At 46.3% G+C, this 11,379-nt stretch overlaps 1 protein-coding gene across 1 annotated transcript; it reads left to right on the forward strand.

Annotated features, from left to right (window-relative positions):
• Nucleotides 1-2,191: 2,191 nt before the first annotated feature.
• On the forward strand, nt 2,192-11,218 carry PANX3 (pannexin 3). Its single transcript, XM_002822639.4, has 4 exons — nt 2,192-2,499; nt 3,737-3,879; nt 8,147-8,361; nt 10,158-11,218. The coding sequence occupies exons 1-4, from the start codon at nt 2,319-2,321 to the stop codon at nt 10,795-10,797; spliced, it is 1,179 nt and encodes a 392-aa protein (XP_002822685.3). The 5' UTR covers nt 2,192-2,318; the 3' UTR covers nt 10,798-11,218.
• Nucleotides 11,219-11,379: the final 161 nt, after the last annotated feature.

Genomic DNA, 11,379 nt, shown 5'->3' on the forward strand with positions numbered 1-11,379 from the left:
AGAGGAAATACATTTCTGGTACATGCAACATGGTGAATCTCAAAAATACGTTGAGCAGAGAATCCAGACACATAAACACATGCACATGATTCCATTTACATAAAGTACAAAAACAGGCAATAAAATGGATGATTCTCATAAATACGATGTGGAGCAAAAGAAGCCAGACACAAAAGAGTAAATACACGATTCCATTTTCATAATGTATAAAAAGGCAAAACTAATCAATTAGAAGTTTATATAATGCTTACCATTTGGAAAAGCTAGAAGAGAGGAGCACAGAGGTGGTTTCTGGGGTGCTCATAATGTTCTGTTTCTTGATCAGATGAATATTTATTAAACTGCATCCTTATGGTATGTGAATTTTTCTCCAGTTTTTGGTTTTTAAAATTTTTTATTTCAATCGCTTTTGGGGTACAAATTGTTTTTGGTTACAAGGATAAACTGCATAGTGGTGAAGTCTGAGATTTTAGTGTACCCATCACCCAAGTTGTGTGCACTGTACACAATATTAAGGTGTGTACATTATTTCTCAATAAAAATGTATCTTTAAAAAGTAAAAGGATATACATGCATACAAACTAATAATAAACATTTGGCAAAAACATGCCTAATTAAAAGATACAGAAATGTGGTGTGGGGAGGGTAATGGGAAATAGAAATAAAGGGTCCCTTCTGCTACCCCATGATCCATACACTCCAGTTAGCACACGCATGGCAGCTCTGAATCCAAGTCGACCTCTAGCCTGTGGGATGGGGAGAGAGGTAAGCCCAGCCCCACCATTTGTGGCCTAGGAGAAAAAAGTTCAAATACAGGTCCACATACTATGTATCTAAAATATTAAAAGTTATAAACCAAGTTAACAAACTGTTAAATAAAATACGTTATCCCTGCTCACCTTGACATATATAGACACACACACCCCAGCTTCATAATGATCAGGAATGCCAGATTCAAATTTAGAATCCTCAGACTCTCCCAAGCCCCTGGCCCAATCTTCTCTTCCCAACTCAGCTAACACCCACATTGCAGAAAACCTCAGAACTGCATGTGTGGACACCCCAAGATTTATAAATTGCATCCAAACCCTGACAACCAGCCATTCCTTGGGCCTAGAAGTGCATACCAGCAGCACAATCTTCCCTTGGGTGGTTGCCCCTGAGAAAAAGGCCCACACAGGTCTGGGAAGCAGGCTGAGGCCATTTGGGCAGGGCCTTACAGAGTGGTTTCTAGCTGGGTGCACAGACTCTGAATGGACACATCCCCTTGGGCCCACGTACTCCTTGCCTCATGAGAAGGACACAGCCAAAGAGGATAAGGTTAAGAGCCTCTATTGCCAGTTTAAGGGCAACACTAGAGACAAGAGTGCCCTATTCTCCACTCACCCACCCCCACCAAATTGAAATAAGAGCTGACACTTCTGCTGCACTTTACAGTTTACAAAGCACCTTCACAAACAATATTCTTAATCGATCCCCACAATCTTGTAAGCTTGTTACATACTACCATTTGAGAGATGGGGAAACTGAGCTAAAAGTGACTTGCCTGAAGTCACACAGTTAAAACCTGAGTACTCCTAGGTCTCCAGTGGAGGAGTTTTCCCTCTGAATTTCAAAGGCTGTACTCTTTCCATGACTCTACACTGCCATGCATCCCCAGCTTTGTAAAGAACCCATGGGCTAAAAAGGAATTGGAAACTGTAAATATGTAGTTGAATCATTTTGGAAAAAAGACCATAGTCGGGGAAGGAAATCTAACACCAAATACAGAAAATTCTGGGAAAGAGTCTGGGCCCAGAGCAAAAATCATCACTGGGACAAAGACTACTATGTAGGGTAGCAATCCCAGCTGGGTCGTGGGGGCTCCATTCCCACTCCAAACCACAAAATGAGTGCCTTCAAAACATTTAAGCAATCCTCACCCAAATTCCACACAAATTACATGGAGGGGGGTCCTGGCTCCACAGCCCTCCTTCTCTCCACTGAAAATACTTTATTAATGACAGGGCAGCATAAAGCCACAGAACTCCATCTGCTCTAGGACAATCCAGACAGCAGCGTGGCACCAGGCCCAGGTAAGGCCCGACCCTCCTCCAACAAGGACCCACTAAGGCTATGCCTCCCTCTAATTAGCAGGGCCTGGCTCAGGGCCTGGGCAGTTATTTAGAGAACCATCGCCTGCTCCCAGCATAGATATCCATAAGGCTGGGGCAGCAGGCACTGTCTGCTCAAAGCCAGCTGCCTGAAGCTGCCGTCTCCTCATTCCACCATCTTAGGTCCCCTGCTGCCACCTCTGCACCCCCAAGCTCAGCAGCATCATGTCACTTGCACACACAGCTGCAGAGTACATGCTCTCGGATGCCCTGCTGCCTGACCGCAGGGGCCCCCACCTCAAAGGACTGCGCCTGGAACTGCCCCTGGACCGGATAGTCAAGTTCGTAGCTGTGGGCTCCCCCTTGTTGCTGATGTCCCTGGCATTCGCCCGGGAGTTCTCCTCTGGTAAGTTGCTTCCAAGGCCCAGTGCACAAGAGAGACTCCCCCTCATGTCACTCTCTGCATGGGCTCTGAAGTGAGATGGTGCGCACAGTGACGGGATTCCATGACTTCGGGCTGGGCTGGATTATCCAAAAGGCAGATGGTGCATGAGTTCAGGGAACCAGCAAAGCAGAGGCACCAAAAAATTTTGAAAGTCATCTCCAAAATGTTACAGTAAAAAAAAAAAAGTTGTAATTTTAGTATTCATATATTTTATGTCATTTCAAATGATTAAAGCTTTATTTTGGTTTTCATTATGGATGAAAGAAGTTGACACCCCTGGTAATGCTTTTAGGACCTTAGACCTCTTCATGTTAGCTGGGCTGTCGCAAAGTCTCTTATTTGCTCTGGGCCCTCTTCCCACCCCTAACCCACCAACTCCAGGGTTATTGACTTGAGAACACGTGTTAAGTGCCTGAGAGCCACGCACATTGGAGATGCTGGGTAAACCCACTGCTTCCTGTCTACAAACCCCAGCCGCACACACAGACATTAGTATACACATGCATCTAGGGTTTCAGGTGCCAGATTCACTCAGCAAATCCACTACCTTTGTTAAAGAGAGTGTGGACTTCCTGAGAACTGAGACTTCTGGCTTTCCTTTCTGGCAGTGCCATTAGCTGACTACATTTCCCAAACAGGTGTGCCAGCCTCCCACCACCTCCTTATTCATCCACAACCAGGGCAGAAGAAATGGCTCCCACTTCTGCCTCTTTCTGGAGAATGATGTGAAAACAAAAAGGCAGGAACTCTCCTCCAAGCCCACTTTCCTTCCGGCATAATTTGCCCACCGTTTCTCTTCATTTAGGCTCAGAAGCCCAGGCAATTCATCCTCAACATTTTAGAGTCTAAAGGATGTCAGTTATTTCAGGAAAGAGACATCACCATCAAACCGCAAGCTTTCTGGTACCAGACTACAGGAGCACAAAAAGCCCAGGGGGTGCTCTGAGAGCAAAGAACCACCAGACCCAAAAGGCTGAGTCAGCACTGGCAAGCCCTGGCCATACAGTGGGATGCGTCCAGGAGTCCAGGAGTGCCCTGTCCTACCGTGACATGGCAGTGCTCAACCCAGAAAACTAAGGTGTGGGAAGAAGACAGTCCCTGCCAGAAACAGAAACTGGGGAAGAGTTAGACGATTGCCCCTGAGTCCCCACTCCTCCACTCCAACTCAGGCGGCCTCAAAGCTGTGTTCCTGTTGCAGGGTCTCCGATCAGCTGCTTCTCTCCCAGTAACTTCAGCATCCGGCAGGCAGCCTACGTGGACAGCTCCTGCTGGGACTCACTGCTTCACCATGAGCAGGACGGGCCTGGACAGGACAAGATGAAATCTCTCTGGCCCCACAAGGTAAAGCAAACTCTCTGTAAGGTCAGCTTCACGGCTGAGTGGAGTGGCGCAGAACCCCTTCATTCTACTCCCTCTTGCGTCTATCCCCACCACCCCTAACCCATTTATTTTGGTCACTTACTTTCATGTTTCAGGCATTCTCTGAATCTGGCAATCTTTGGTTGCTCACTTTTATCTAATTGGAAGCTTTGTGCCTAAGGGTGAGGCACATAAACAGGCAGACTTTGGTTTAAGGTGATCCCTTTGGTCTATTTCATTAGTATCTGAAATAATGACTCTGTAGTCCTTTCTCCTGAGCTCATCAGTTTCCTCCTAGAAGAGTCATTCAAACCTTAATTTGTGGGGAGGGGCGGGGAGCAGTTGGAATTCAGCCAGGCTGCCAACCCTCTAGAAACTCGGTTGTGGGTCTCACCATTCAGAGTTCACTCAGCCGCTCCCCCTTTCCCAGCATAGGCCCCCTGCCTCAATGGACCCAAGAGCAGAGTTTAATCTGGTTTAATCTCTCCAGGGAGTAACCGTCAAGCCTCTGTTAGGGGAGGGAAAGAGCAGCCGCTTGACTGCCTCACATTACAGAAAGGATCTGCGGGCTGCTTCTCACACAGATTTTTCCAACAAGATCCCTGTTTTCAGCCTCTCCTGCACTCTTGTTTTCAGAAGTACCTGGTGTCTCCAATTCCTGGTTCTGTGGTGAAAACCGCCTGCCTGTCCCTGCCTCCTCTCCCCATCCTCCCCAAGAGCTGGTGTCTTCTATCTTGCAACTGCTTTCTAGTTTTCAATATTGGGCTCCTTTGTCCCCTCTCCTGTTCTCTTTGACCTTATAAAAATATGTCTTCTTTTATGTCTCATTGTCATCCTAGTGGGGTTTTAGGAGGAGGCAGTGGTAACATGTATGTTTGATTCACGAGGTTTAGTCAGAAGACACTCGTAGCATTTTCTAGGCACGACAGTTTCAAGGTGTCAGACTGCCACAGTTCTAGGACTGAGACAAAACCAGAGACTTAATGGAAAGAGTTAATGAGATTTCTGTCACTGGAAGTTCAGGAAGGATCTAGATGGTAAAAAAAAAAAAAAAAAAAGAAGAAAGAAAAAAAATTCTGTGGTAGAGGAATTCACATATAGGAAAAGGATCAAATTGCCTGATAATCAAGATCACCAGAAAACTTTTTTTTTTTGAGACGGAGTTGTTTTGTGCTTGTCACCTAGGCTAGAGTGCAATGGTGCCATCTTGGCTCACTGCAACCTCTGCCTCCCCGGTTCAAGCGATTCTCCTGTCACAGCCTCCCGAGTAGCTGGGATTACAGGTGCATGCCACCATGCGTAGCTAATTTTTGTATTTTTAGTAGAGATGGGGCTTCACCATGTTGTCCAAGTTGGTCTCAAACTCCTGACCTCAGGTGATCCGCCTGCCTCAGCCTCCCAAAGTGCTGGGATTACAGGCATGAACCATAGCACCCCGCCACCAGGAAGCTTTTTAAACCCAAATTCTCAGGCTCCACTTCAGCCTACCGCAACAGAATCTCTAAGTATAAAGGAAGGGTTTATTTTCAAGAAACGCCCTTTCTTTTTTTTTTTTTTTTTTTTTGAGACGGGGTCTGGCTTTTGTCCCCCAGGCTGGAGTGCAATGGCGTGATCTTGGCTCACTGCAACCTCCACCTCCCGGGTTCAAGCGATTCTCCCGCCTCAGCCTCCCAAGTAGCCGGGACTACAGATGCCTGCCCCCATCCCTGGCTAATTTTTGTATTTTTAGTAGAGATGGGGTTTCATCATGTTGGTCAGGCTGGTCTCGAACTCCTGACCTTGTGATCCACCCACCTCGACCTCCCAAAGTGCTGGGATTACAGGTGTGAGCCACCGCGCCCGGCCAAGAAATGCCCTTTCGTAGCAGCAAAAAGTTTCTAATTTTCTCTAGAGCCTGGTGTGCCTTTCCCAACATATCTTTCTTGTTTAATTCAGAAAACACAAACACACACCTTTCTTTTCTTTTCTTTTTGAGACGGAGTCTTGCTCTGATGCCAGGCTGGAGTGCAGTGGAGCAATCTCGGCTCACTGCAACCTCCGCCTCCTGGGTTCAAGTGATTATCCTGCCTCAGCCTCCCGAGTAGCTAGGACTACAGGCACCCACCACCATGCCCAGCTAATTTTTATATTTTTAGTAGAGACAGGGTTTCACCATGTTAGCCAGGATAGTCTCGATCTCTTGACCTTGTGATCCAACTGCCTTGGCCTCCCAAAGTGCTGGGATTACAGGTGTGAGCCACTGCGCCTGGCCCCACACCTTTCTTTTCTACCCAGATGCAATGAATTATGTATCCTCCCTCTTTTTCTTCAAATTCTCTTCTGAAATAACAAAACATCCCTGGTTCAGGAGAAGCTATAAGTGAAGTAATCATTTAGGGAATAAGCTCCAAAATCAGATGGCCTATAGTTCTAAATCCTGGCTCTCCTACCTACTTGATGTGCAACCCTGCACAGGTTACTTAATCTTTTCATGCTTTGGTTTCCTTATCTGTAAAATAGAGATACTAAATTGTATCTACCTGATGACATCCTTGTGAAGATCAAATAAAAGAATGCATGTTAAGCACCTAGCAAAAATGCAGCTTTAAAAAATATTTACAGGCTGGACATGGTTGCTCACACCTGTAATCCCAGCACTTTAGGAGGCCAAGGTGGGCGGATCACTTGAGGTCAGGAATTCAAGACCAGCCTGGCCAACACGGTGAAACCCCATCTCTACTAAAAACACAAAAATTAGCCAGGTGTGGTAGTGAGCACCTATAATCCCAGCTACTCAGGAGGCTGAGGCAGGAGAATTGCTTGAACCCGGGAGGCGGAGCTTGCAGTGAGCCGAGATCGCGCCACTGCACTCCATCCTGGGCAAGAGAGCGAGACTCCATCTCAAAAAATAAATAAATAAATAAATAAATAAAAATCTTTACAAGTGGAGATTTTACTGTAGGCAAAATAGTTGGCCCAACCCTGCTAGGTGTGGTAAGTATGATGAGGAAACCTAAGGAAAAGTCCCTGTGTTAATCTGCTAGAGCTGCTGAAACCAAGCACCACCAACTGGGTGGCTTCAACAATCAAAATTATCGTCTCAGGGTTCTGGAGACCGGAAGTCCAAGATCAAGGTGTCATCAGTATTGGCTCCTCTGAAGGCTGCAAGGGAAAGGGCTGCCAGGTTCCCACTCCTTGGCCTATGGATCCAGTGCCCTGGGCAGTCTCCCTGTGTGCATGTCTGCTTCTTTACCTGGCTTTTTTTTAAAAAAAGAAAAAAAAAAAAGAACATCAGTCATAATGAATTGGAAGCCCACCCTATTCCAGTATGACCTCATTTTGAATTAACTAATTGCATCCACAACAACCCCATTTCCAAATAAGGTTTCATTCTGAGGTACTAAGAATTAGGACTTCAAGGTATGAATGGAGGGAGGTGGACATGGACACAATTAAACCCATATCAGTCCCTTATTGCAGGGAGCTAATGATGCAGTCATTGAGCAGACAAGACTTATGAATTCCTGAAAGTCAGCTTATAGATTAAATGCCTGAAAGAGCCCCCCAAAAAATCCCAAGACAGTGTCTGATAGTGTAGTTTGGCATTACCAAGAATCCAAAAATCAGAAAAGACCACTGTGCATCAGACAAGTCCAGAAGGTGACAGGAAAGAAATGGGATTTTCTCTCCCTTAGGACGACATGGCCTCTGCTGGCCATGATCCCTAGCTAGCTAGCTGCCCAGACTACTTTAAGGGAGGTAGGCAGATCGCTCTCTTTCTCCTTTTCTCTCTTTCTCTCTATATATCCCTCTCCTCTTCTCCCCTCCCCTCCCCTACCCTCCCCTCCCTTCCCCTCCCCTCCCCACCTTTCCTCTCTCTCTCCTTATTCTCTCTCTCTATATATATCCCTCTCCCGCCCTCTCCTCCCCTCCCCTCCCCTCCCCTCCCCTCCCTTCCCTTCCCCTCCCCTCCCCACCTCTCCTCTCTCTCTCCTTATTCTCTCTCTCTTCTCCCTGGGACCCCACACAGACCCTGGATCAGAAAAGCGAAACAGGGGAGCAGGAAGGTGCACATTCCTTCTCAAGCAGGCCTCCCTGTACTCAGCCAGGTCAGTAGGGTGCCTCAGGGGCTGGGCCTGGGCTAGCCCATTCCCCAAACAGCCTTCCCCTGCTGAGGCAGGAACAGGGGAAAGGAGAGCCCCTCAGTCAGCGCTGTCACTCGGGGTCTCGGCAGCCCCGGCCTCCCTCCTCAGCTGCTCTCGCCCTGCAGGCCCTCCCCTACTCCCTGCTGGCCCTGGCCTTGCTCATGTACCTGCCGGTGCTGCTGTGGCAGTATGCAGCTGTGCCAGCCCTCAGCTCCGATCTGCTGTTCATCATCAGCGAACTGGACAAATCCTATAATCGCTCCATCCGCCTGGTGCAGCACATGCTGAAGATTCGGCAGAAGAGCTCCGACCCCTATGTGTTCTGGGATGAGCTGGAGAAGTGAGTTGTCTCTTCCACCTTTTTCTGAGAAATTCAGTCAAGCATTAAAATGATATCTTTGCATAGTCATCTTTAAATGCTCTTCCATGCCATCCTTCTCAAGAAGGCAAAGTGCTTAACACATCATCTCATTAACTTTCTATTGTTTCTGTAAAGGGAGAAAGGACTCTTCCTCTAGTGTACAGATGACCACACTGAGCCCACAAAGGGATTCATCTCTCTAGAATTCCACTTTCATACACTACTGCCTTCAGAAACCTTAAATAGCTCCCTTCATGCCTACCAAAAAATACCCAAACTTTCCCAGATATGTGTGCAAGGCCCTCAACACACTGTCACCATCTACTTTTTCAAAACTTTAACTACCAGGTGACAGAAACCTTCCACCACACCTAGGCAGCCTCCTCCTTTTCCCCTGAACAAATTATTTATCTATGAAATCATTCCTCCACCTGCATACAGACACTGTCCTGGGTGCTTCTGATACATTCACGCGTATGTGTTGGGGGATGGAGGCAGGAGAGACAAAGCTGTACCTACCCATGTGGGGCTTACATTCTATTAAGGAAACACAGACAAATGAACAGAACACAGAGGTGAAATCTATGTTCTGAGATAATAAGTGGTATGAAGAAAAGAAAAAGTAAAGTGGGGGCAGGAGGAAGCTGGAGGGATGGAGAGTGGTGTAGCTTTACACAGAGTGGCCAGGCTAGATGGCCCAAGGGGACAATTGCATTAACATTTGAATTATATTGTCCCATATTTATGCACATACTCTATCTTCTGAAAAAAAAAATCCTCTCTATCTTTTGAAGCCCAGATTTCAGCCAATATTTTCCATAAGGGTTTCTGAACATTGAAGGCCATACTGTTTCCTCCCTCTCCTAACTTTTATAGCCATTGTGGTTTGTGTCCACTATTTTAGCAACAAACCAAGTGCCACTTTTATTCCATATTTGCATGTCTTATCTGCCCCTTCCCCACAAGCCAGGCTCTAAGCTTCTTCAGAGCACAAAGTGGCTTACATGTACCTGAACACCAAAGCCCTCAACAAACATTTGTGAGCCAAATTATTTACATAAGATGAATGAATTGTCCCAAAGATCATACACAGAGTACACAGGCCAAGAACCAGAATGTACTTTTTTGGGGGGTGGGTGAGGGAGACAGGGTCTCACTCTGTTGCCCAGGCTGGAGTGCAGTGGCACGATCTTGGCTCATTGCAGCCTCAATCTCCTGGGCACAAGCAATCCTCCCTCCTCAGCCTCCCAAGTAGCTGGAACCATAGGTGTACACTACTACACCTAGCTAATTCTTGTATTTTTTCATAGAGATGAGGTCTCACTATGTTTCCCAGGGTAGTCTCAAACTCCTGGGCTTATGGGACCCTTCCACCTCGGCCGCTGGGATTATGAGCATAAGCCACCATGCCCGGCCCAGAATGCACTTAACTAAACCCCCAATCCAATGCTAATTTCATAAGCCTATTGCTACCTAAAGATCCTAGTTCAGCTTAGAACTTTAGTCCACCTTGCTTGGCAGAAATCCAGTGTAACAAATCATTACTCACTGATCATACACTGGGTTTATCACATTGAAGTCAGTACTTGGAGAATCAAGATATATTCATATGCCTCTGTTTGGGGGAGAAGCATGGTTATGCTCCGGAAGACAGATTTTCATGGGAACCAAGAATGCCATGTTGAAAACAGATCTGTTACTTTGTCACATGCCTCTCTTGGAGTATGGTTCTAAATGGTCACTACTAACCTTGCCTCCTTTCTTCCACTGCCCAGGGCTCGGAAAGAACGATACTTTGAATTCCCTTTGCTAGAGCGGTACCTGGCATGTAAGCAGCGTTCACATTCACTAGTGGCTACCTACCTCCTGAGGAACTCCCTCTTGCTCATCTTCACCTCCGTCACTTACCTATACCTTGGTCATTTCCATCTGGATGTCTTCTTCCAGGAAGAATTCAGCTGCTCCATCAAGACAGGGCTGCTAAGTGATGAGACCCATGTCCCCAGTCTCATCACATGCAGGCTGCCATCGCTGTCCATTTTCCAGATTGTTAGCCTCTCCAGTGTAGCAATATACACCATATTGGTTCCAGTGATAATATACAACCTCACACGGCTATGTCGGTGGGACAAACGACTCTTATCTGTCTATGAGATGCTCCCAGCTTTTGATCTCCTCAGCAGAAAGATGCTAGGATGTCCCATCAATGACCTCAATGTGATCCTTCTTTTCCTCCGAGCTAACATCTCTGAGCTCATCTCTTTTAGCTGGCTGAGTGTCTTATGTGTGTTAAAGGATACAACCACCCAGAAGCACAATATTGACACAGTAGTTGATTTTATGACTTTATTGGCTGGCTTAGAACCCTCAAAACCCAAACACCTCACCAACTCGGCATGTGATGAACACCCATAGTTAAGAAACCATGGAGCAAGAAATCTTGTGGCAAGTCTCTCTCCTTCCTCATAAGGCATGCACCCTAACACACACACACACCAAAAAAATACGCACTTTAAAACTGCTAAGCTTGGATTTAACTGAATCAAATATCTTTTATCATGTTATCCTAAAAGTGAGAAGACATAACCAAGACATGGAAATAAATGTGAAAGCTGGAGCTGAAGAGTCAAAGAGCTAAAAAATTAAGTCTAGAACATTCTATGAGGATAGTATAAATAAAAAGAAATACAGTCTAGACACGCTGCAAGGAAAGAAGATTCTAAAGGCCATTTATGGAGGCAATTCCATATCCTTTCTTGAACGCACATTCAGCTTACCCCAGAGAGCAAGTGAGGCAATCTGGCAAGAGGTTAATAAAGATGTAAACCCCTGGAAACCCTTTGGTGTGGCCTGAAATCCTAGGAATTTACCCAGCTTGCTTTGTAGAAGTTATCAACCTTGTCCAAGTCCTCTGTAGCTTCCAAAGTGCTGGGAGATGATGGCTTCAATTTGTAATCTGCTCTTAGGATGTAAGGACATAGTAGAACAAGGCCGGGG

Source organism: Pongo abelii, chromosome 9, assembly GCF_028885655.2.
Source record: "Pongo abelii isolate AG06213 chromosome 9, NHGRI_mPonAbe1-v2.0_pri, whole genome shotgun sequence".
NCBI classification, from domain to species: domain Eukaryota; kingdom Metazoa; phylum Chordata; class Mammalia; order Primates; family Hominidae; genus Pongo; species Pongo abelii.